The sequence below is a fragment of the Pelodiscus sinensis genome, chromosome 12 (assembly GCF_049634645.1).
Source record: "Pelodiscus sinensis isolate JC-2024 chromosome 12, ASM4963464v1, whole genome shotgun sequence".
Lineage (NCBI taxonomy): Eukaryota > Metazoa > Chordata > Testudines > Trionychidae > Pelodiscus > Pelodiscus sinensis.
The window spans coordinates 22,639,171-22,666,110 of NC_134722.1; the positions used below are offsets into that span (position 1 = coordinate 22,639,171).

At 41.4% G+C, this 26,940-nt stretch overlaps 1 protein-coding gene across 2 annotated transcripts in view; it reads left to right on the plus strand.

Annotated features, from left to right (window-relative positions):
• RHPN2 (rhophilin Rho GTPase binding protein 2) overlaps window positions 1-26,940 on the plus strand; it is a 62,242-nt gene that overhangs the window by 31,024 nt on the left and 4,278 nt on the right. Inside the window, exons 4-14 of one of the 2 annotated variants that reach the window (XM_006114928.4) lie at window positions 4,036-4,111; window positions 7,775-7,852; window positions 9,316-9,440; window positions 12,507-12,673; window positions 15,502-15,689; window positions 18,962-19,118; window positions 19,591-19,710; window positions 20,597-20,791; window positions 22,307-22,383; window positions 22,472-22,618; window positions 23,753-23,908. In XM_006114928.4, the coding sequence (XP_006114990.1) occupies window positions 4,036-4,111; window positions 7,775-7,852; window positions 9,316-9,440; window positions 12,507-12,673; window positions 15,502-15,689; window positions 18,962-19,118; window positions 19,591-19,710; window positions 20,597-20,791; window positions 22,307-22,383; window positions 22,472-22,618; window positions 23,753-23,908 (1,486 nt within the window). The remainder of the gene's footprint in view (window positions 1-4,035; window positions 4,112-7,774; window positions 7,853-9,315; window positions 9,441-12,506; window positions 12,674-15,501; window positions 15,690-18,961; window positions 19,119-19,590; window positions 19,711-20,596; window positions 20,792-22,306; window positions 22,384-22,471; window positions 22,619-23,752; window positions 23,909-26,940) is intronic. The other variant, XM_014569485.3, reaches the window with a different exon arrangement.

Consider the following 26,940-nt stretch of genomic DNA (forward strand, 5'->3'; position numbering starts at 1 on the left):
AACAGCATCAGTAGTGACGGAAGGAGGAACAGCCTTGTGATAGACTCCAAAAGCATATAAATACCCCACCCCTACAACCTCTCTAGCAAGTCCTTAAGAAAATAATTGAAAACATTCCACTCTTTGATAGTGAAGATCCATGTTTTGGTGAAGATCTTGTGGCTGGGGAGTATTGGAACAGTGGCACTTCTGATTTCCATTTTAGCTGTCTTCCTTTGAACTATTTGCTACCTTTTTGATACTGTTCATATGATAAAGAACAACTGCAGGCATTATGTTATGTACAATCTAACCAAGTCTGGATAAAGAAGACATCCGTATTTCTTGTGTCAAGGAGTGGCACTCTTTCTCCATATCTTTAGACCATATACTACCCTTCATTTATGCAGTGTAGAGAAAAGGAGAACGTCCCAAGCAGTGCTAAGAAGTGGGAGGCCACGTAGGAAGAAAGGAGATGGTGGCGTACGTTTATTACTGCTTCAGTGACAACCTGTCTTCCCTCTGATTGCTGTGGGAGAATAGAATTCTCAGCGAGCTTTACATCTTAGAGGGGATATATGCCCTTCTCTCTTTTTAGGCATGATGCAAATCATATGTTCTCCAGTTGACAGTGATTTCTTGTTGGTCAAAGGATATAATAATGTTCCTTATATAACTTGGGCAACTTTGAGCCCCTTTTGTATAAAATAGACACCAGAAAATAGGAAAAGTTTCAGGAAAGGACAACAAAAATGATTAGGGGGTCTGGAACGGTCCCATATGAAGAGAGATTAAAAATACTTGGACTTTTTCATCTTAGAAAAGAGGAGACCAAGAGGGGATATGATAGAGGTCTATAAAATCATGACTGGTGTGGAAAAAGTGAATAGGGAAAAGTTATTTACTTATTCCCACAATATAAGAACTAGGGGTCACCAAATGAAATTAATAGGCGGCAGGTTTAAAACAAACAAAAGGAAGTTTTTCTTCATTCAGCGCACAGTCAGCCTATGGAACTCCTTGCCAGAAGATGTGGTGAAGGCTAGGTCTTTAACAGGGTTCAAAAAAGAGCTAGATAGATTCATGGAGGTTAGGTTCATCAATGGCTATTATCCAGGATAGGTAGGAATAATGCCCCTAGCCTCTGTGTCTCTGGAGGTGGGTGACGGGAGGGATCACGCGAGGCTTACCTGTTGTGTTCCCTCCCTCTGGGGCATCTGGTATTGGCCACTGTCGGCAGACAGGATACTGGGCTGGATGGACCATTGGTCTGACCCAGTATTGCCGTTCTTATGGAATAAGAAGGTAAACCTGTCAAGCAGATTTGCTTCTAAACAGGGGGCTATATTTTCCCTCCACTCATACATATGTAACCCTCACAGCAAAAACTGGGGGCAAAATATGGCCCAGAAAGTTTGAGGTGATGACAGAAATTCTGAAAATGCAAATACAACGTATTTCTTTTTTTTTGCCTATTTTACATTATATAGTTGTTTAGGAGATGGGACGAGAGTTTGACCTGGGCATATACATGAGAATACTCCCGAGTCATAAAAATGCACCTGCCATGCCTGTGGCCAATCCTTACTGTGTGGGCAAAGGATAACTTTCAAAAGCATGTGTCACACCCAGTAGCTAAAAATAGAAGCAGCCTACTACTTAATCTGTGGGCTTGGCACTTCAGTAGCTAAAAAGCAGCTATTGAATTTCTTGACGTTCATCATAGAGTTGGCTTAAATGCTGGTGTCCATGGAAATTGTACACAAGCTTGACTGTTTAATAAAGATGGATCATGAAAGAACATACTAAGCCAATAAGTAGTTTTTTAGTGCCTTGACTTGTATGAAATTATTTTTCAAAGGTTATGGCTGTAAACGCATTGAAATAACAGTTCTTTCTTTATAATTTTGGTTACATTAAACATGTTGAACCCCCAAGTGTATGTATTTGTGCCTCACTGCCAGGAAGAAGAGTTCTAAACTCCATCAGTGGCTAATAAGCTCTGTGCAGATGCTGCCCAGCAGTTGAGCTTCTCCTTGAGGCCCTAATGCTTCTCTTCCTCAGCAGGCCTTGCCTATGGAGGTGGTTCTTAGGGTTGACTTCGCTCCTTCTCCCTCACATTTTCTAAAAGTTAAATATACATGATGCAGTGGTTCTCAAGTTTTTACTAAGGAAATTTTAACTAGGGATGTTAAAATTAGATTAATCAACGAATTGAATTTCCATCATCTATTTGATTAGTTGATAAGGGGCACTTCTCCTTTAAATGTACCAAGAGCCCACCAGGCTGTTGCTACATTTCAAAAGCAGAAGTGCTACCTGGTGTTCTGCCTTCAAAATGTACAAGAGCCCTGTCAGGGTGCAAGCCCCCACCGTGCCTCAGTGCCCCCTGACTGTCCTCATCTAGCCCCTCTCAGGGCAAGTTACAGTCTGTATGGGTTGCTCATCATTGGCATTTGTCTCAATGGCTCTGCTTACCTAGTCGGCCTCATGATCCGCCCACAGGCCAGGGGCTTTGTCTCCAGCCCCTAGCCAGGGGGAGTCTTGGCTGGCTCTCTTCCAGCCTTTGCTAGCTATCCCCAGCTTGTCTCCCTCCAAGGAGCTCCTGCTTCCTCTGCAGTCAGCCCTCCACTGACTTCCCTTAAGCAGACCGTGCTTCTCCATTTATAGCTGTCAGCTGGGCTCTCCCTAGCCCAAACAGCCTCAGCTGGCCTCTCTGTTCCTAGCCCTGGCTCGGGGCTTGAGTCCTGGTCTAAAAGGGCCAGGGCAGGGCAGGTGCCCTGTCACAAGCCCCAACAGGGGCTTTTGTGCATTTCAAAGACTGAAATGCCGCATGCAGCCTGGGGCCAGTGGGAGACTCAGAGCTCCATGTGACGCTTCCGCTTTGAAATGTACAAGAGCCCCAGTGGGGACTCTTGTGCGTTTCAAAGGTGGAACACCACTGCTGTGCTCCTGCTCCCTCCCATGGAGCTGGAGTTATGGGGACCAGCTTTTAAGCCAGCTCCTCCCAGCACCCTCTCTTCTTTCCTTCCTCCTTGCTGCCTCTTTCTGATAGAGGTGGGGGGGGGGGAAGCGACTAGTCGACTAGTGTGCTGATTAACTGATAAGGTTTTGCTTATCGGACAGTTGATTAGTTGCTTACATCCCTATCTTTTACTATTAGACTCCACTTATATCAAAACCAGTGAGCTCAGGCCTTGCTTTCCCATGTGCTGGAGACAATTTATATATACAGTAGTCACTACTGATGGAATACTAAAGCATATGGAATTATCATAGTCCTTACTTGGGTATGTTTCACTGCAGTGTCTGATTTCTGCACATGTGATTTATCCAGCTTGTAAAGATTGATGCAAATTGATAGAGACAAGCGATTTGTAAATCCCTGCTTTCTGTTTCCTTGGTTCCCTCTTCCTTCCGTGGTACAATGGCAGCCCTCATTCTCTTTCCCTTTGAGCTTCCATCCCTATGCATATTCCTCCCCCACCCCCCCCCCATCCCTCACCACTCTGCCATATGCAGCTGTCTTCTGCCTCTTCCTCTCCTAGTAGCTCTTTGTTCTGGCTGAGCAACAGCAGATAGAGGAAGGAAGAAGATACCAGACAATCTTCCTTCATTCCTTATTTACATCACAGAGGCTCCTGGTGGCCAGGAGTCATTGTACAGGGACTCCAGAATAAACTCATGGGGACTCAAGAGCTCTCCCGGTCACAAAAGAAACTACTGGAATCTCCTGATAAACTCTCTCATGCTGAAGCTGTTTATTTCTCTTCTGTCATTTCTGGAATAGGAGCATTCATGTTTGGGCTTCATAATTATTTTTTTTTAAAAAAGGAAAATGACGTGTGGGAAGAACAGTCTGTTTAAAGGGCATGTTACACACTTCTGAAACATTTAACGCCTCCTAGTGCAAATAAAAAGGTGTGTGTTTACATTGTCATCAAGAGACACGGCTTCTCTCTATGATCACATGGAAGAAGATAGGTAATTTTACCAACAAAACAATAGAAAATAAGGAGTTAACTTTTTGTTTATTTTTTATTTTTTTTGCTTCAGAGAGACTTTTAGCATTCCTCTGATAGCACTTGGCCTGAAGGAGACGAAAGAAGTGGACTTTGCAATCCCTCTTAAGGTAAGTTTTAAAGATAAAATTTTAGAATCAATATTTAACATATAAGCTTGCTGTTTTATTTGAAGGTGTGCTCTGTGGAGTGCAAATTGTAAACATATTTTTATGTTTCATTTGCACTGATCTGATAAAGAACCACCAAGAATTTGGCAACAAAGAATTATTTAGCATTTGAGATCAGTTATGTCAGTCACAAAAACTTTCCCAGTGAATTCAATAGATTGATTCAATTTACATTTGTGTGATAGGAAAATCAGGCTCACTGTCATTAGGGTTGCTGGGTGTCCAGTATTCTCGCCTCCTGTCCGGTAAAAAAATTCAGAGAATACCGGACACCTAAAATGTCTGGTATTTTCTGAATTTTTCCCCAGCCAGGAGGCGAAAATGCCGGGCACCTGGCAACCCTACAGACACTCAGCACCCTCCCCCCCCCCCCCCCCCCCCCAGCCCTCCTCTGACCCCAGCCCCCATGCTTACCTGGTTCCCCATGGCTGCCAACCAAAAGACATAGGGGAAGCAATGCTTAGGATCTTAGTGCTCAACTTCTCCCCTGTTCCTATCCCTGCATAAAGGGGACGTGCTTTTAATGCTGTTTTATTTTAATTTTTTGTGTCAAACTTTTATTTATTTATTTATTTATTTATTTATTTATTTATTTAGTGTGTGTGTGTGTGTGTGTGTGTGTGTGTGTGTGTGTGTTTGCTCAACAACTTTGGTCTCCCCCTCCTTTTTTTCCCTTCGACAGAATTTTTTCCCGTTTTTTTTGGGGGGGGGGGTAGGGTGGTATTTTTGTTTCAACCATCTGGCAACCCTAACTGTCATAGACAGTGAGTATTGAGGGTCATGGAAGACTAAGCCTCCCCTAACTCAGGCCATGGTCCCATCCACATTCTGGCCTGAGGCCCTGCCCTTGCACCTTTTCACTCCCAAAGCTGGCAGGGGCTCAGCCAGGGGTGGCTTGGGCTGGCTGTAGTGGACAGCTGGGGCTCCTTTGGCCATGCTGGAAGATGGTGGAGGGGGGGGGAGAGGCGTTGGGATTGGGGCCATGGACGGAAGGGGGGAAGACTGGGGGAATATTGGCCCAACTAGTGATGTTGATGATGATCATTTATTGTTGTACACTACCCAAGCTTGTACTTGGTGCTCTACAATACAAAGAAAACATGGTTCCTGTTTAGAGTTTACAGTGTAAATGAAGACCAATTATATAATATGGGTATTGCTCCCCCTACCATCAGGGCAGCTGGGGGATGGTTTTGCACCGAAGATGGTAGTCCCAGTGTATTCAATTGATTCTGATTTAGAAGATTGTCTGCTGTGGAGGGGATATGACCAGAGCATACTATGTATGGGGGCAGGAAGAGGCTGTGCATAGAGGCAGCTATGACAGCTGTGCTCTAGGGGACTACCAGTGTACGATAGGGGAAGTCCCAGTTTTCTCTGTATGCCAGCTTTAAGGAGACTTTATAGTGAAAAATAATTTTACTGGGTCCAGGGATCAGAGTGTGGATTCAATTTGCTTCCAGTTATATAGGTGTAGCTGCCAGTGCAGTCATGTGAAAGTGCACCTGATAGAACCGAGAGCAGAATTTGGATCCTATAGAAAATGTTGTCTGTAACTTGGTTTCAATTAAAAGAGTTTATTACGTTTATATTTTTTATTAATTATGTGATATAATTTTCTGTGAGCATTATAAAGATCATCTTTGGGGAACACAAAGTCTGTATCTGTTATGGATATTCAGGTAAGCAAAGCATATTTGTATTTGAATTAGATGATGAAATCCATGGAAAAAGGCTTTCTTTGCCAGAGGCAGGGAAATAAAACAGTGAGGAATCCTTTTCCAAGGAGCAAGTAAACAGCAATAGTTTTACCAAGCCAAGAGCCACATGGATTCAGACTTTCACATGGGACCTTAATCTATTTTCTTTCTAGAATCAAGCAAAATTGTTGCTGGCTTCAATGGGAGTTTTGTCTTAGAAGTGAATGTACGTTTGGAATCAAGGAGAATTTTCTTTGGGTTTTAATTGGCAGCTTCTGTACAAGTTAGTAGGAAATGGGCTGTTTTCAGTTAGAAAGTAAACTTTTGCACTACTACTTTGGATCCTTTTTGGACTTTACAGCTCAAATTAAAAGGATGAATTGTAAAGGTGATGTAAGCTAAACTCGCTTACACTAATTGAGACTCCCAAATACAAAAACTCCCTTAACTATGTATATCCCCAGTCTCATACTGTGGAAGTCTTAAGTTGATGCATTTAACCATGACAAGGAACCAGAATAATGTGTAAAGTGAAAAAACCCACATTCTACTTTAACTCACCCTCTGGAGTCGGTGGAGTTACACTGAAGTAAAACTAGAGAATCAGGCCCCCTTTTACTAACTTAGACTCTCTTAGACATCACTTTAGAATTTGGCCTCACTTCTTCATCTGTAGATTATTCTTGATTTGGCCATACTCTGCTGCCATTTATACCAGTATAGCTTCATTAAACTCAGTAGGCTGTGTCTACATTGGCAAGATTTTGTGCAAAATCAGTGGTTCTTGCGCAAATACTCTGACGCTCCTGCTCAGGGATAAGCCCTCTTGCGCAAGTATTCTTGCGCAAGAGGGCCAGTGTAGACAGCAACATTAATTTCTTGCGCAAGAAAGCCCGATGGCTAAAATTGCCATTGGAGCTTTTTTGCACAAGAGAGCGTCTACACTGGCACAGATGCTTTTGTGCAAAAGCAAATCTTTTGCACAAAGGCACATGACAGTATAGACGCTCTCTTGTGCAAATACTTTTAATGGAAAAACTTTTCTGTTAAAACTATTTGCGAAAAATCATGCCAGTGTAGACGCAGCCAGTGGAGTTTAACCAATATAACAAAAACAGAATTTGGTGCATTATTTTTCTATTAATGAATTTAGTTTTCACAATCATTTGACTCCCTTGTTGTGTACTTAATAGAGTTCAGATTAGGGATGTAAAATTCTGTTTAATTGGTTAACCAATTAAAAGGCGGGTAGGTGGGGGCTGGAGTGCACCCTCTGCCCCCACTGCAGGAAGGGGCAGCCCCGGCTGCTAGAGCAGGCCCTGCCTGCAGTGCCCTCTGGCCTTTTGGAGCAGACCCTGCCTGTGGGGACGAGAGGGTCTGCCATGGACCCCACCCCTGGATGCCTGAGCATACTCTACCTTCGGGATGACCAAAGCAGTGCCTGTCTTCAGTGGGCACCCCGTATGGCTAGAGCAGCCCACTGCAGGTGGGGAGTTGCTCCAGCCCCCACGGGTAAACCTTAATTGGTAAACCTCACCTGCCTTATGGGTGAGGCTAACTGGTTAACATTCACATCCCTAGTTCAGATGTAATTTTAAATACTATCAATTGCAGTTTCAAAAAGTAGTGGAGAAAATATTATAGCTGTTTAAAGTACAATACACAAGACTGGGGGTTTTATCTTTGATACAAGACGAAGATATTACCTTGAAATCTTGTCTCATAGTTTTTCCACCTTTTTGCAAATTTAACATTGTATAAATACAACACCATTTATTACTAACGAGTAAAAACTTTGCAAATAATGAGATTTTTAAATATTCAGGACACTGTTCATATTTGCAGAGAAATCAAAGACTCTGGCTTGAAAAAATAAGGGTATTTCACATTTTATTTTGTTTAGGACTTTATCCTGGAACATTACAGTGAAGACAGTTCTGACTATGAAGATGAAATAGCTGATCTTATGGATTTGAGAGAAGTAGGTTTAACTGTGCATGTTAATTCTCTTTCTAACTATGCACTCATATCCAGTTTTAATCTTGCATATTTTTATTACTTATATTCATATATGGTCAGATTGTGGCACTCTTACTAATACTTTACTCTGGGTTACCTTACTTCCATTGATTTCCTTTCTAAAGATATATAAAATTTCCATCAATAATTTGGAAGTCTCGCTGATAACATTTGCATATGACAGAGTGGTAAATGAGGACAGGATAGTCATACAGGATAATTTGTATCACTGGGTAGCTGGGGCCCATTCAAGCAAAAATAATTTCAGTTCAGCAATATGCAGAGTTGTATACCTAGGAATAAGGAATGTAAGGAGGGGAAGGACTGAAGTATGGAGAACAGTGATTTGAAAAGCATTTAGGGGTCATAGTGAACAGGCACCTTTGTATAAGCTCCCAGTGCAGTGAAGTGGCCAAAGAAAAGGACTACTCACATATAATCTTGCATCTTGGCAAGGGGTTAAACTGGATGACCTTCCAGACCCTTCTAATCCTATGAGTCTATGATATAGATTCAAATGGGTGAAGAAGTTGGGGTTAGATGAGAGAATGACATAACAGGAAAGCAAAGTAACTGAGCAGTTTGACACAACTTGTACATTCCAAAGTATCGTTATTTGTTTTTAATATATTCTTGTTTAAATTGTAATGGGAGAAAGAACTAAAAGGTTTGATGTAAGGCACGAAAGCAGGAGTGGAGTAAATAGTAGGGGTCTGTAGTACAATGCTAGCAATTTCTAATTATTAGATGATGTTTACTTAAATGTTCTTCTCTAGTTCACACAATACCTGCTGTTCAATATTGTATTTCAAGGGCTGTATGATTAATCGCATGCAACTCCCCTTTGAAATGCTGTGGCGGCATTTCAACAGGACAGTGCTGCATAGAGCCCGGCATCAGCTGGAATCCCCAGCTGACCCCGGGCTCCATGCAGCACTGCCCCTTTAAGGCGCCGGAGCTTTGCAACGTGGAGGGCTTTGCAACGCGGAGCCAGGGTTCAGCTGGGGAATCCAACTAATCCTCAGCTCCGCTTGTGCTGCCCCTTTGAAGTGCTGGAGGGGCACTTCAAAGATGCAGTGCAGCATTAACGCCTGCGATTAATGCATTAATTTTTTTAACGCGTTAATCCTGTCCTGTGTTAATTGCAGGCGTTAACACAGGTCAATTGACAGCCCTAATTTCAACGTGTGTGAGATTGCCTGCCACACACTACCTCCCATATGCTTTCTTCTCTCCACGTGCAGAAATCTATTGTTCAAAGTTGATGAACAAGGGCAGTGATGCTCCTTTGCTTCTATCTCCTATATTCTAAACTTCTTTTGGTTTTAGTTGAGCAGAACTGTCTTCACTGTGTTACATTAGTCATGCTGTAACTAAACATAATGCATTGTGTGAACATACATTTTTATTTATCTGAATTTTAAGGCCTGCCGTACTCCCAGCAGAGATGAATCTGGCATTGAGATGTTAATGAGCTATTTCATTCAACTTAGCTTTTTGGAGAACAGATTTTTTCCACCTACCAGACAAATGGGAATTTTATTTACTTGGTAAGATTTTTATAGAACACTGTTAACTTTGAACTAATTCTATCTAGTTTGCAACACTTTTATTTTTCTTGTACAGTGTTTTCATATTGATACTTATAAGCACTCTCTTTAGGTTGTACGGGAAAATTCTAAAGTAAATAAGGCACTTTCTACATTGAGAGTAAGGTCTGTGAAGGGCCATAAGTATTCCCATTAAAACATTTGCACATTGTACCTGGATTTTACATCCTGGTGTGTATGAGCACATAGGAGTAGGTGGGGAATTAGCAGAACCGTGACTACATCCTTAATACTTGCTAGACATTATAGTGAGAATGGATTAATATTGTGATTTGCTGCTGATATTTTTTGGGTGGTGCAATTTACATATCAAATACTGCTCAGCTGTAGTATGGAATGCTGTCTAGTCCTGTGTTATTGGAACTACAGTAAAACTCCATTGGTCAGGTATCCAATGCTCCGGCACTCCTGATGATCTGGCACCATTGGGAACCCGGAAGTGCTCCGGGCAGCTGGACAACTGGAACTGCTCTGCGCCCAGCTTCCCTGATTCAGTCGCTGCTGAAACTGACCAGCAGCTGAATCGGGGAAGCTGGGGGCAGAGCAGCTGGGGTGCTGCCAGGTTGGTCCCGTAGCGCTGCCCCTCGGAGCTGCAGGACCAACCAGGCAGCACCCCAGCTGCTCTTGGGGACGCCTGGGGCAGAGCAGCTGGAGTGCTGCCGGGTTGGTCCTGCAGTGCCGAGGGGAGCTACGGGACCAACTCGGCAGCACTCCAGCTGTTCTGCCCCAGGTGTCCCGATTCAGCTGCTGCTGAAACTGACCAGCAGCTGATTCCAGGAAGCCTGGGGCAGAGCTACTCTGCCCCGGGGTTCCTTGAGTCAGCCGCTGATCAGCTGGGGTGCTGCTGGGTTGGTCCCGCAGCGCCGAGGAGCGGCGCTACGGGACTAACCCAGCAGCACCCCAGCTGCTCTACTGCAGGCATCCCCCATTCAGCCGCTGCTGAAACTGACCAGCAGCGGCTGAATGGGGACACCTGGGGCAGAGCCGGACTATCGGAAGGGGGGGCTATGAGGGGTCTGGGGTGGCATCCACCCCACCCCAGATCCCTCATAGCCCCCCCTTCCGATAGTCCGGCATATCTGATAATCAGGCACCCCCTGGGTCCTAAAGGTGCCGGATTATCGGAAGTTTACTGTACATTATTTACAGGCTAATAGTAGTTACAACTGTCTGTCCTGTAGATCGGGGGGGGGGGGGGGGGGGCAAGCAGGCCAGATCTAGCCCGTGGCTGTCTCACTGGGACTCTTACGCGAAGCACAGCTGCAGCAGATTTAAATGTGGCTGCTCTATTCTGGGACAGGAGGCAGGCTCTATGCTCTGTCCCACCCCTCAGCTAAATTTCGCAGCTCCCATTGGCCAGTTTCTGGCCATTAGGAGTTGAGATATTTTGTTGGCGGCAGGGGCAGCCAATGAAACCTCCTTTCTCCCTCCCTCCTGCCTGGAGCAGCTTGCGATTGCAGCTTTCAGGTTCCTTAAGGGCTGCTGGTTGGGATCTGTCTAATAAGCACCTTCGAGCCAGAACCTGCCTCTGGCACACCACCCCTTCTCTACCGCTCCAACTACCTGCCTCACACCACCACCCAAACTCTCTGTATCCATTTTCCCCAGGTCACAACTTCCTCCCAGACCCTGCACCCCCTCCTACACTCTTCCCCCAGGCCAGAATCCTTTCTGGCACCCATATCCCCTCCCTGACCATGCACCCCATTCCCCTGCCCTAAGTCATCACCCAAACCCTTTGCACCCCCTTTGCCCAAGTCACAACTCCCTCCCAGACTCTGAACCCCCCCTCCTAGAACCCTTCTGTCAGGCCACAATCCTCTCCAACACCTAGACTCCCTCCTGGACTCTGCACCCCAAGCCTCTGCCTCAGATCACAACCTCCTCCTTCACCCAAACTCTTCCTCTTAGTCTCCTACCCCAAGCTCCCTTCTGTACCCAACCTCTGTCCCAGACCTCAAAGCCCTTTGGTAGAAATGCAGTCCTTGATCACTTTCCAATATCTTAGAGTGGCCCCCTATTAAAAATTATTGCCCACCCCTGCTGTAGACAAATAGGAAACACTACTATTTTAAAATGTTTAATTATGGGTATAATCAAAGCCTAGTACAGATCCTTGTTAGAACATTTGGGGTTCAGTCTATCTCATTTTTTTGTCTGGACTGTGTTGTTAAAGCCAAAAGTAATTACAAATGACTCTGTATAACAGCTTTGATTTTCATTAGAGTAGGTTTTGTAAAAAAAAAACAACAACCCACCATTACAGTCATCATATAAGTATAAAGTATTGTATTACTGCTAGTATTTGCAGGTGTTTAGAAGCAGTTTTAAGTGTGAAATGAGAACGTGTTGCAAGATGATGATAGTCGTCAATTGCTGACTTTCAGTTTTCTGAAAGGATATCGTAATTGTCAGTCACAACACCCAAGGTGTTACTTTAATTCAGTCTAAAATATCAGAGGACTGTAGAAAGACTTCTGCACTGACTTAAAATGGCATGTGCTATGATACACTGCACCATTATTAGCAGGAGAAGAATTTGACTCAGTGAATTTAAATTTTGTGTTTTTGGAGAGAAAAGGAGACTCCCTACCATTTAGACAAGGAAGGCTATTTCAGTTCCAGTCAAGCATTGCAAGAAGGGACACATTGTTTTTAAGAAAGCTCAGTAAAACCACTCACTGGCTCCTGGAACTCAAGGATATATTTGCATTACACGCATTTCATCAAGGCTCGACAAACTGCAATGAGAGCTACTCGCCAGCCCTGCACCGTGAATGCGCCAGACTGGCACTGCACATGCACGCAACGCTGGTGAATGGGCGCACAGAGCGACTAGCTGAAATCAGAAACAGTGGTTTGTCAAGCCCTGCATATCATTATGAATTACCCTAAGTTTCTGCAGAAGCAGAAAAGGCATTATAGATCTGAATACAATGAAAACACTGGTATCTCCATGTTTGCTTGTCTTTTGCTTATTTCATTTTGCCTTTTCCCCCCTTTTAGGTATGATTGCTTCACAGGCGTCCCTGTCTGTCAGAAGAATTTTTTTCTAGAAAAAGCCAGTATTTTATTTAACATTGGAGCCCTATACACCCAGATTGGTACAAGATGTAATCGGGAGACCAGGCTTGGACTTGAAAATGCTGTTGATGCTTTTCAGAGAGCTGCAGGTATGTAAAGAGAGAAGGAGCTGTGGTTCAACGTATGTACATATGTAAGAGGTTATTTCTGGGAAGATCTCAATCTGTCTTATATAAGAGCCATTTGATATATAATTATGTATATAAATAATACACACACACTCTCTCTCTCTCGATCTCAATAATGACTTTTGGTTTTATTAACACAGTCCAGACAAAAAGGAGATGGACTGAACCCCAAAGGTTCTAACAAGGAGCTGAACTAGGCTTTGATTAAACTTTCCTATTACCCTTAGTTTAACATTTCAAAAACGTGGAGCTGCTGTCTGAACATGTTTGGTAAATACAGAGTGAAGGTTGCAGTTAATGATTAATTAGCTAAAGATTTACCTCTCCTTGGCTTTTTCTTCATTACACCATTGTTACTGCATTGACTTGTGTAAAATATGGGTGGTGGAAGAGAATCAGGCCTATCACATTTACATTTTAGAAATATTAAAAAATCCTATTTTGATCTCAAATGAGACTTATTGTCCAATTAAGTTCAATGGTAAATTTGCCATTTATTTGGAATATGAAGTGAGTTTCTACTCTTCTGCATCTGTGGTAGTTAATGGAAGCTACACCGTTTCAGCTAACATGTTATAACAGCTCCGTTTTTCATTAAAGTAGGTTTTGTAACAAAATCCCTCCATTTCCTGGATAAAAGTCATCACACAAGTATAAAATATTGTATTATTCCTAGAATTTGCAGGTGTTTAGAAGCAGTTTTAATATTTGTGAAATGAAAATGTGTTGTAAGATGATGACAATCATCAGTTGCTGACTTCCATTTTTATGAAAGGCTATAATAGCTGTCAATCAGAGAATATATAGTGTGTTACTTGAATAGCCCTAGTTCTTATATTCAAAGAACTCTATAGATATTTTAAAAATACTTTGTTGATTTTAAATAGATTTTTGTTTTGCCACACTACAGTCTTGTTCCCCTTTTTAGAAGGGTTTTCAGCATTTTTTAAATAAAGAGAAATGTTCCCTTTAAAAGTAAATATATTCCTATATAGACTATCTCTATCAGTGTTTTTTTATAGCTGTACTAATTTGTAAAATGCAGCATATCACCTACCTCCAAAATGCCTTTTGCAGGGCCCCACAATGACAACTAAAGCACTGTGTAGTCACTTCATTGTACTTGTGCATAGCTCCATAACATGGCCGCTGTGTTAAGAGTGACATGATATAGTACACGTAGTAGCTGTTCTGCACACATGGACTGAAATTGCTGCACTAATTCCATACATAACAGAGCCCTCCACATTGATAGTCAAAATGCCTGACTTATTTATCCACACAAAGAGAAAAACTGACACACCAAAAAACGAGAATGTTTTTTCTGGACTTTCAGAGCTGATTCCATTTGTTTTTGAAGGAATCAGAAGCTGAGGTGGGCTTGAGAAATTTTTGGGAGGCATAAGGTCTCACTGATTTGACAGACTGTGATTAAAATTTGAGTAGTAACAGCAGCTCCTGTCTACAAAAGTGTAAAATCTAACATATGCTTAAAAAAAAAGAGTATAGAAAGATGGAATTGAAAATACAGGGAGAACTTCCGTAGCCTGGGGTACTGCTATGCTAGTTGTTCAGTAACTTTGAGAAAGAAACTCTAGCAGAACTTGATAAACCAGTTGGATGAGATGAATGGGATATGTTACATTTTAATCCCTGCAAACATTACTTAATATTTACGCTACAGTTAATGTTTGTTTTAATTTTCTAAATGATAGATTAGTGGAAGTGGATGACTGAAGCAGAATCTAATTTTGCTCAGCTGAATATACTGTTCCAGTTTACATATTGGGCAGGAACAGCACTAAACTTGAGCATTCAGTGCACTGAATCTACTTTTGGAGTGTTTCCAAGATTAGTTGGTTTTGTTTTGTTTTTTGTTTTACTAGGGAGGTAGGGATGTTAAATGGCATTTAATTAGCTAATCAACTAATTCATGGAATTTCCATCGAGTAGTCCATTTGTTAAGGGGGGAAATTGCAGAGCTGCAGCAGGGTTAGCTTCTGGCCCTGGGAGCTAACCCCACAGCAGGCTCTGCTTTTTGAACGTATTAAGAGCCCACCAAGCTCTTAATACATTTATAAGGCTATAGCGCAGTGGTGGGGATCAGGCGCAAGCCAGGAATCTGCCCCCTCCACCCACCACGGAGATGGTGCTGGTGAGAAACCACCTTTTAAGCTGGCTTCCCCTAGCACCAGCTAATGCTCCCCCCCTTTGCTGCCTCTCTCTGATAGAGACAGCAAAGGGAGGGGGAAGCGACTAGTCGAGTCACTAGTCGACTAGTCACTTACATCCATAATAGGGGGGTCCTTCACTACCTTTTCAGAGCCCTAATTATTCTTTTCTCTTTTGTATTCCTGTGCAATACACCACCCTTAGGTCCCTGTGGAATTGTCATTATGTTCCCAGGAAAGTACCACTCCTAAAATTAGTCAGAAGAGTTCTTATAAGTGAATCTTAAGGCATTGCTTCCCTTGTTCTGCTATAGGACAGCTTCTGTAGATCCTGTGAATGATAACCTAGGACTGGGAACTGAGCGAGCATAGCTTTCTTAAATGGTAATACAGAACATTAACACAGATGACAGAGTCATTTTAACTTTTCACACCATTTTGGATAATTTAATTTGGCTGAGTACTTTCAAGAAAATATATTTTCAGACTTCACAGTTGTCTTATTTGCTGCTTTTCAGTTGTACTAGATAATTTGTGAATTCTCAATGAAGTGAATTGTGATCACCCATAAAAGTCCTTTTCTGTTGTAATAATTAGAAAAACTTTTTACAAATTCAGGTATTTTAAACTACCTAAAGGAAACATTTACTCACACACCAAGTTATGACATGAGCCCAGCCATGCTGAGTGTTCTGGTCAAAATGATGCTTGCTCAAGCTCAAGAATGTGTCTTTGAGAAGATCATTCTCCCCGGAATACGAAATGAATTTTTCACGCTAGTGAAGATGGCTCAGGAAGTTGCAAAGGTAAGCCATGAAATTTAGTGTGTTTAAATCCACACAGCGTGGATGTGTCTAGAGTACAGGGTTTTTTTTTTTTTTTTTTAAAGTGGCCTTTTTTCGAAAAAACGTCCCCTGCGTCTAGACTGCCGCCGCGTTCTTTCGAAATTAAATCGAAAGAACGCAGTGGTTTTTTCAACCACGGTAAACTTCATTTTATGAGGAAGAACGCCTTTTTTCAAAAGTGCCCTTGCAAAAAAAATGCATTCTTGATTGCAAACAGGGCTTTTTCAAAAGAGAGCATGCAAACAGGGCTTTTTCAAAAGAGAGCATCCAGACTGCCTGGGTTCTCTCTTTCGAAAAAGCGGTTCGCTTTTTTGAAAGTACTGCCTGTAGTCTAGACACTTTCTTTCGAAAAAGTCTAGATGTACCCTATGGCTGTGTCTAGACTGGCAAGTTTTTCCGCAAAAGCAACTGCTTTTGTGGAAAAACTTGCCAGCTGTCTACACCGGCCGCTTGAATTTCCGCAAGAACACTGACTTCCTACTGGCTGAAATCAGTGCTTCTTGTGGAACTACCGTGCTGCTCCCGTTCGGGCAAAAGTCCTTTTGTGCAAAGCTTGTGCGCAAAAGGGCCAGTGTAGACAGCTCAGATTTGTTTTGCGCAAAAAAGCCCCGATCGCGAAAACGGCAATCGGGGCTTTTTTTGCGGAAAAGAGCGTCTAGATAGGCACGGACGCTTTTCCGCAAAAAGTGCTTTTGCGGAAAAGCGTCCGTGCCAATCTAGACGCTCTTTTCCGCAAATGCTTTTAACGGAAAACTTTTCCGTTAAAAGCATTTGTGGAAAAATCATGCCAGTCTAGACGTAGCCTATGTGTTTCCAGTGCCAAAGGTACTTGCTTAAAACTCTACCATGCTGTCAATTTAGTAAACTTGCAAAGCATTTTTTGTGAAATTAGTTTAAAGTACAGGCAGTCCCTGTGTTACGTACAAGATAGGGACTGTAGGTTTGTTCTTAAGTTGAATTTGTATGTAAGTCGGAACTGGTACATATTGTAGGGGAAACTCTAGCCAAACATTTCTCCAGAGCTGTTTTATTCTCCCACACCTCACTTCCCTCAGTCCTTTATTCTCAAGCTGAGGTGTCTGCTGAGAAAAGCCGCTCCGCGTCTCCCTGGTCTGCTGGCGGGGGGGAGGGTAGTGGCGCTAGCTTTGCATCTCCCTGGTCTGCTGGGGGGAAGCAGCTAGTGCGGGGTTGCCTCACCCCGTTTGTAAGTAGGGATCCGATGTAAGTCGGATCTATGTAACCCGGGGACTGCCTGTATTGAATTCAAAATGCTATTTACTGTTAATGGCTTTTATACAAATGGAAACTATGAAGTTGCAGGGACTCATGTCAAATTGCGGGCATAGTATGAGACCTAACATTAGCAAGGTTGCATGTTCTCACATAAAAGCAGTGAAGTATGATGGAAATACTGACACATCTTCACCAGGGCCACTAAAATAAGAACATAGGATTGCCTGGATCATTGAGTCCAGTCGCTTGCTACTGCGGAAACCTTGTCACATATAATGAGAGCTCTTCTGTTTTAAAATGCAAATTACATTACTAGAATTGCATCTGGAGAGTGAATAATTTATTTACTGATGTTCTGTGTGGTTCATCTTAGCAAATTAAAGTACACGAACTCCTTGTAATTCTCACTGAGGATTGACAGAATTATTTCTTAAAAAAATGGATGAGTAGTTATGACAATAGTATTTGATTCCATATAGTAGATGTCTAGCTCCTGATCCCAGATGAACATGTGAAGGGGCTCGTCTACATTGGCCCCTTTTCCGGACGGGGCATGTTAATTTCAGAGGTCGTAATAGGGAAATCCGCGGGGGATTTAAATATCCCCCGCGGCATTTAAATAAAAATGTCCACCGCTTTTAGAAAAGCCGGAAAAGAGCGTCTACACTGGCCACGATCCTCCGGAAAAAAAGCCCTTTTCCGGAGGATCTTATTCCTACTTCAAAGTAGGAATAAGATCCTCTGGAAAAGGGCTTTTTTTCCGGAGGATCCGGGCCAGTGTAGATGCTCTTTTCCGGCTTTTCTAAAAGCCGGAAAAAAGCGGCGGACATTTTTATTTAAATGCCGCGGGGGATATTTAAATCCCCCGCGGATTTCCCTATTACGACCTCTGAAATTAACATGCCCCTTCCGGAAAAGGGGCCAATGTAGACGTAGCCAAGGTGTTAGTTGCTTTATGTGGCACCACTTACTTGTATTAACAATTGCCAAATGCAGATCTGGCTTTATTTCTACTGCTGGAGACTGGAGTTGACTAAATATCCTGCCCCACATTGATCCTTCCCGGAGTTCTGTGTATTGTAGTGGCAGCATGGTAGGCAAGAGTGAGTTATTTTGGTAGTGAGGGGGTTGCAAAACGGTTTCATAGGTTACTCAGACATTAGAAGGCAGGCTCTGATATAGAATATAATCCACATCTGAAAACAGGTAGCTAAAAGAGCCTCCATGGACCACATTTGTATGTAAAGTAAAATAAACTTTGAATTCAGCTTTCTTGAGCTGACACACACATATACTAAAATAGTAATCTGCTTTACCCTACCTTCAGACGCATTAACAAGTGAAGATTTGCCTGCAAATTATAGGATATTTCTATTATATTTCATAGAAATTAGAGATGGAGAAGACCCCAGAAGTGATTTAGTCCAATATCATGCAGGATTATTCTATACAATATATTTTCTAGTATTGTGTCTTGAGGCACATCTACATGCTGCTGTGGTGGTAGTTAATCTTCTGACATTTGATTTAGCGGGTCTAGTGAGGACATGCTAAATTGAACACAGAGGGCAACCCCATCAGTGCTGGTACTCCTCACTGTTGCAAGAGTAAGGGAAGTGGATGGTAGCATTTCTCTGGTCGACCTGCCAGTGAGGATGATGCCCTAGCTTGGCTTAAGATACGTCAACTCCAGCTATATAATTTACGTAGCTAGAACTGCATGCCTTAAGCTGACCTTCTCTCATAATGTAGACCTGCCCTTAGTCTAGTTTTAAATATCTCCATAGGTGGAGATTTAGTTTTCTCTGATATATACCTTCAGTTGTCCTTTTAATTTCATCCCTTCTAGTCCTTGCTGTCAATGTAAAATCTCCTTTTGCTCTCCTACTGGTATGACTAAACCTTCAAATATTTGTAGATGGTTATATCTCCTCTTGCTAATAACAGAGCTCCTAGTTTTAAAGGTAACTTCTCATACCTAGATGTGTGTTTCATTTTAGGTTGGTGAGGTTTACATGCTTGTTAACACTGCAATGAATCAGACACCAGTCAAGGAGAAAATCCCCTATACCTGGTCAAATCTGGCAAAAATAAAATCGGACCATTACAAAGCTCTGGCACATTACTTCGTTGCTACTCTACTGAGCGACCACCAGCGTAAGCATACTTAGGTTTTATTTATATATTCATATAAACAACTGCTATCAAGAAAAGATTTGTATTGAGGCCAGGACTGGAAGCTAAGAAACCGGAGTACTAATATGGACTCTTCCCCGGAATCCCTTTGTGGCCTTGAGTTATCTTGTCATTTCCCCATCTGCAAGATGGAAATAATGCTTTCTGACTTCCATTCCAGGAATACTGAGAAAGTTAATTAGCTAATACTTACACAGTAGACTTGAAAAGTGTTCTATACGAGCTAAGTAATATTATTACTAAATTAGTTCTCTTGAATAGAAAAATCAAGAGTTCAGGCAGCAAACTTGCTGATTTTTTAAAAACTGGGGTAAAATTTAGAATGTTTCCAAAATGTTACTGCTTATTCCCCCCCATCTGCACTCTACTTGCCTCCAGGTACCTGGTATAGAAATACTTTAAAATAACTCACATTTTATGTATGTTGATATAGTGAATCCCAGTGATGATGAAGACAAACAGGAAAAGGCCTGGTCCCAACTGCATGACTACATGCCAGAAGGACTGACGTCCCTAACCATTTTAAGGGATAAAGTTCAACGAAAACAATTAGGTAATCTGACTCTATTCAGCAAGTGTATAACTGTTGTAAATTACAGTGCAGCAAAATATCTTCTTATATCATACATACTGTTAAAAGTATATCTACACAATATATAATACTCTTTAGATAAGGGTGGGGAACTTTTATTGGGCAGAGACCACTGACCAACAGAAAAATTAGTCCGGGGGCTGTACACAAAAGTGAGAAGAAAAACAAGCAAACCCTCACTGAGGTAACTCCTACTGGGAAGCAGAAAGACACTTCCCAAATTCCCCTTGCACTCCAGAGCCTAGGGAGTCCCAGGCTAGTAGATTTTGTGTTCTCCAGCCCCAGGGAGGGGGGGGGGAGGGGCTGGAGTGCCAGCGTAGGTTCCCCAATGCCCCGAGCCTCAGGGACCAGATCCAGGCAAGCTGGGGTTTCTCACCCATGCTGTTGATGAATCAGGCAAAGCTCATATAACCAGTTTTATTACGGGATTATAATGTATGTTCCTACTATTAAATGCGTCGGTTAAGAAGAAAATTGTTTTGGAGAGAAAAAACAATGCTTGTTTCTCAAAATTCAAAAGGTTGCAATAATAGGATGAATCGGGGTCTCATATACTGTGTATCTCATTAAAATTCATTGAAATTAGTCCAATTTCTTGTGTTTCTTTGACTTGGAATTAGACATGAAGCTCACTTACTTTTGCAAATGTTGGTATATTAGGAATACGTAGGCCCTTGCAATACGCAAGTGAATTAAGTCATCTTTATTCATGCTGCTGCTCCCACTAAATCAGTGGGATGCACTCACATGAAAATTACTTAGTTGAATGAGAATCACAAAACTGGACCTTCAGCCTTTTCTTGCTGTGGGATAGCAAATGATTGCTAATGGTTTCTACTCTGTTTAGGGAAAGCACATTTACGCAAAGCCATTGTTTATCATGAAGAAGCACTAAGGGTTTGTGGTCTGTGCAAAAAGCTTCGGGATATTGACATTCTTCAGGAGATCCTGTCAGTTGCTCACAAGCGTTCACTAAGCAAGTATGCTCAGCATGAGGAGGAAGATGACTTTCTAAGTTTAACGGAAGCCTCCACTGTCGTTCGTAAGTATCTCTAACTGAAAATCAAGGTTTTCTAAAGGGACTAGTGATTTTGGATATTCAAGCTAAGGCACGTTAAGCATGACCTCGTTTTCAGAAAGCAGTGAGCACTTACCTTCTGAAAAAAACAGCCCCTTTTATAGCTGTCTGATTACACACTAAAACATTCTTGCTCAAAGTGCATGGAGAAGCATGTTCTATACAGTGAACTCGGAGTTTGTTGATTAGTTCCTAAGTAGCTGTGGAAGAATTGTGCAATCATGCTACTTTGGTGCCTTTAAGCACGTTCATATGGTGCAGGCTGGTTGCCTGACATCAGATTCCGGAAGCCTCCTCTGGCCCTTCATATTTAAGGGATGATTGAGGGATGATTGTAAGAAGGGCTCCTGAAAGTGTGTCAGTTCTTCCGTGACTGCATCTTCTAGATATAGTGGACTATGGTGGATGAAGGAAGTATCCTCTATTTGTTAAAATCTTTCTACGGCTATAAAATGTAGTTTAGTTTTGTGCTTTATATTTTTAATCTCTCCACATGGATGTTCGCATAAGATATGTACTACAGGAGCATACAGTAAAACGTTAGTTGATTATGAATGCTACTAGTTCCTCCTGCATTAATTCAGACCAGCTGCCTCTTTAAAAAGCATAAACAGACTGGATTCTTTCTTTTGTTTATTGAGCTCCTATTTTATAATATATATATATATAGTGATAGAAATGTAGCCGTGTTAGTCTGGGGTAGTTGAAGCAAAATGCAGGACAATGTAGCACTTTAAAGACTAACAAGATGGTTTATTAGATGATGAGCTTTCGTGGGCCAGACCCACTTCCTCAGATCAGATCTGAGGAAGTGGGTCTGGCCCACGAAAGCTCATCATCTAATAAACCATCTTGTTAGTCTTTAAAGTGCTACATTGTCCTGCATATATATATATACTCTGAAGAAGCCTTGTGGAACCTGATGTTTCATTTTGCTAAGATAATGACATCTGTGTCCATCTGCTGATTTATCCTGAAGTTTGGAAAAATTAGATTTTTAAAAATGGCAAATATTAATAAATGTCAAGGTTTTTGTGTGTGAGGTACACTTGCATAAATAATAATCAAAATTTACAAATGGGCAAAGTAAGAAAAATATTGCTTGAGAACTTATTTAAGTTGGTATATTTACTTAGTATGTTTTGATATTGGATGTTGGTAATTTGGGTTTTAATGTTTTGAATCAGTCATTAAATAATTGTCTGACCCTCTATTTCCCATAAGTGTGAACATTTAAATTGTTTTTAAAAAGCCCTTAAAATAAAAACATTGATATGTTCAAATTATGTATGAAAAAGAGAGCTCTGACTAGTTTTCTTTTCTTAACTTCAGCACTGCTGTAGGAGAAACTAATAGCTCAAGTGCAAAAACAGGTAGCATGTGAAGCTTCCTCTGCCCATTCTTTGGATAGAAGCTTTCAGTCTCTGACTATCAATTTGGACCTTGAAAACTAGTTTGTTTTTTTCACTTTTGTTTTAGCTAAAACAGAGCATAAAGTAGACATGATTGTTCCTCAGTTCTCTGCGGTGAAAGTGAAAGACTTCTTTGAGAAGCTGGTAGGTAGCACATTGTATTACCTTATAATACTTGTGTGTCAGCGTTTTTGCAGTTAATGAGTGTGTTCTGCCCCTCTGCATCCTTCAGGGCCCGTTGCCTGTGTTTTCAGCCAAGCAGAGATGGACAGTCCCTCGCACTATTAATTTCCATTGTCAAGAAGGGGAATTGGGATTTGCTCTTAAAGGGGGCCCACCTGTGCAAGTTCACGGTCTTGATCCAGACTGTTCTGCAGCAGTAAGTATAGAGAATGCAGTTTTAATAATAATTTTCTCTCCGGGTTCTTCTAAGTTTGGTATGATTTCTTAATTTAGCCAAGCCTATACAACAGTAAGGCATCCAGATTAGTGCAAATAAAGATATTATCTGACTAATAAAAGGGTGGGTTTAAAAAGCTAAATATAATACCACTAATACAACAATAGACATTATCAGTTTTAAATGCAAAAAAGATAAATGCAGTGATAAATTAATAATTTGAACACCCGAAGTCAGAAAATGGTATTCACTTGCATTGGCATGTGGAGTATTTCTTCATTCTCATTAAGTTGTTAAATGCACTGCCATACTACATATATTGTCTGCTATTTGAGCAGATTAATAGTATAGTGTGAACTTTAACTTTTACGTTATCTGGCTCAATTTTAAATTTGTAATTTTATTAAATTAGGACAGATTTCTCCTTTTTGTGTAAATTTAATAAATGAAGATGACTTACAAGTACCATAAGCAAATACATTATTCGCCATCTACTTCAGAAGGTCGGAAGGGGAAAAGCTATGAGAGAGGAATTCCGGGGTGACAGGTAGTAGGGAGAGGCAAAGATCAGGAAACAAAGAGGAGAGAATAAAGGAGGGAACAAATGGAATATGCTGGTGATTCCAAATGTAATCCTATTTTGGGAATGAGAGGAGAGGGAAAAGGAGGGATACAAAGAAGAGAGAATATGCACAAGAGAAGAAAGGCTTAACTAGATCAGAGTGACTGGCAAAAGCACAAGACTTGTATTAAAGTAAAAAAAAATTTTAAACGGAAGAGAGAGTGAGAAATGAAAAGGAAAAATTACAAAAGGCTAAAACTACCTAATAGTAGAACGATAAGATTTTTATTAAAAAAAATTTTTTTTTATGAAAGAAAAATAGAAAAGCAAAGGGCACAAAAATAAGAGACAGGAAAATTTAATAATTATACTCAATTCAAACTAATGTTCACAAAATTATGTGCATTAAAATGTTTCTTGGATGTTTTGTTCTGTGCCATCTGATTTATGAGTTTTGTATGAAGCCTTGAAGAGGACAAAACGCTTTAGGATAAAGAATTGTTTTAAGAACTACAGCTGATCCTGCTAATTTGCATGAAATTATTTTACAGATAAATGGTCTGAAAGAAGGAGACTGTATTGTGTCTGTTGATGGCTTGGATTCTAAATGGCTGGGAGTGAATGAGGTTTTCAAAAAGTTAAAAAACATGGGAGAGCACGACATTGTGATTAAAGTTATTAGCTGTCAGGATACAATGGCTTCTGTGGTAAGTAATGGGGCAGCTACTTTTCTCAACCTGAAGAGCACTCAAGTAAATTGAAGAAATGGCCTCATTTTGGACAGTGAATGCTATCTGATTTGATAGAGCCAGATGTTCTGGGTTGCAGGTGATTCTAGACCTCAATCCAGCAGAGCACTGATGCATGTGTTTAAAGGATTTAATTATGATAAATGGGTCTACTCATATGCTTACAGCACATGCATACATGCTTTGCTTAATGAAACCCCAAAGTAATTCCTGTATATGTAGGGCCACCTTGCAAGCTTTAGCAGTGAAATTCCAAAGACTAATCACTGGTAATTCTAAGAGTTACATCAGTTCTCTCTCCAAACTGACTATGAGGGTGCATATTGTCTCCTGCAGTTCCCTCTTGACCCAAAATTGGTGTGGTGCTCTGTCCCAAAACTCAAAGGATTCTTCAATTCTGCAAGAATTTCCTGTAGCTGTTGGAACATTAAATGAGGCTCAGGTACCTCCTCCCTGCTTCCCACTCCATTGTATCATGCCTTCTTCAATAGCCCTATGTCCATGAAGTGTCTGCTGTGGAAGAGAAACACCAAGCCCTGGATGCCAGGCTCTCTCTAAGATCTGAGTCCTGACCCACAATGAACAAAAGCCGTACCATGACCAGAAGTCAGGCCCTCTCACAGAGCAGATGCTAGCTTACAGTTTACTGTCTGGTATATGGGCTTAGCAAAGGCATGGCAAGCGTTGCTAAAACATAGGCACTCCTAAGTAGGTACTTATGTAAACACATTCCAGAAGACTAGTGCACCGAGGTAAAATATAAACACTGTTCCAAAGGATGGTACAGGAATCCACCAACTCTGAGTAAGAAAAGGATGGTAAGGACTAGATAAAGGATGAGGAGGCTTTGTTCAAACCAACAGGTACAAGGCATAGAGTTGGTAACCTATGTCAGGAATGTAGTGTAGCACTGGCCAAAAAACAAATTAGATAGTATCTTCAGTGCAGAGAGAGAGAGCGCGCCTTGGGTTAATGTCTTCAAGTGTTCCTTCATCCTGAATATTTAGGTGGAACATGGGTTTTATTTGTATTGTAGCAGAAGGCCCCAATATAGGGTGAGACCCCCATTGTGCTAATTACTGCACCTGCATCTAATGAGAAGAGTATATTACAAAGTAATCACATTTCTTACGGCTATCTTTCAGACAGTCTGGCTGCAAACTCAAAACTCTTAAAACTTTAAAAAAAAAAAGAATCTGGTATATACAAAATCTAATAAAGTATAAAAACACCACTTTCCACCATGTATTTTCATGTGTACATCTCAGAGTTATGTAAAAAACTTGATAAATGGAGTAACCTTACAAGCAGAAGTGAATGGACAATGCCAGTGATTACATGATAAATACTCTGGAAGTAGGGATGTAAAATTCCGATTATTTGGCTATTAAAATAGTCTATGTAATTTGCATCAACTATTTGATTAGTCGAAAAGGGTACTTCCTCTTTTGAAGCTTTTTGAAGCTACTCAGGGGCTGTTGCTACACTTGAAAGGCAAAAGCGCTGCGGGGAGCACAGGTCATCGGGGGAGTCCCCAGCTGACCCCAGGCTCCACGCGGTGCTGCTGCTTTGAAGCAGCCCCCCATACTCCCCCCACCTCTTTCTGAGAGAGGCAGCAAGGGGGTGGGAAGCATTTGTTTATCAGATAGTCAACTAGTTGACTAGTCATTCACATCCCTATCTGGAAGTATTTATAAACATTTTTTGTCCATGCAACTCTACTGGTGGAAGTGGTAGAGTAGCTAGGACACACACTCAGCTGTGTGGTAAAACAAACAAAATAAAACAAAAAACAACAACAAAAGAAACCCCCCTGCCCATTTTTTCCACCTTTAGTAGCACTGGTGGAGGAAAAACAAGTTTTTTCTTGCAAAGAGATGCACACACTGAGTCAGTTGCAGAGTAGAGAGCCAAACAGTCCATCCAACTCTTAGCTAGTGCTTAATCCACTATGTCCATGAACAGATGGGATCAGCATCCTTGACATATATATTATTGGGTGTGTTTAGACTACAGGGTTTTGTCAACAAAAGTGGACTTTTGTTGACAAAACTTTGTCGACAAAACTATTACCTGCATCTACACTACCGCCAAATTCTGTCGACAATAAGTCGACAGAACGCGGCAGTTTTGTCGACGGCGGTAAACCTCATTCTACGAGGAATAACGCCTTTTGTTGACAGAGTTGTCGACAAAAGGCGCTATTGCATTCACACTGGGCTTTTTCAAAAGAGAGCGTCTAGACTCTCTCGAAAAAGCGGCTTGCTTTGTCGACAGAACTGGCTGTAGTCTAGGGCTCTTTGTTGACAGTATCTGTTGATAAAGCCTCTGTCGACAAAAGCCAGTAGTTTAGATGTACCCATATATTGAGGGGTAAAAACTTTTTAATCCTGCTAATATATAAATCCATTTACTTAGTTGCTCAAGAAATTTTTGACTAGTAGAAAATGATCACAAGATTTAAACCCTAAATAAATCAAGAAAATAAAAAAAACCTTTTGTAGTGTGAACACAATAAAGAATCTGTAGTTCAACTAAGGCTAATGCTGCATACCACCCAGTATTCTACAGCAAGCTTTAGGCTTGTGCTGGTGCTCAGCATTGTCATCTCAGAAGTGACTAAGGGATTTTTGTTGCCATTCTGTATTTTGACTTTGTAAATTAATCATTTTCCAGGTTTAAGCCTCTCTTCTGTGAGCACAAATCAAAGGATAGCTAAGAGCAACCTTGTACCTTGCCTCCCCAGCCTTCTGCAAGCACCGAAGACTGGTGGTATACAATAGAATCACTGCAGGATGTGGCTGTAGATAAGCAGCATAGGGGACTTTACCTTAGAAGTATCTTAGGGTATGTCTACACTGCAAAGTTAATTCGGAATAACAGTCGTTATTCCAAATTAATTTCCACACAAGCAAACCGCTATTTTGAATTATATTCAAAATAGCGGGGTGCTTAATTTGAGTTTGGTAAACCTTATTGTACAAGGAGTA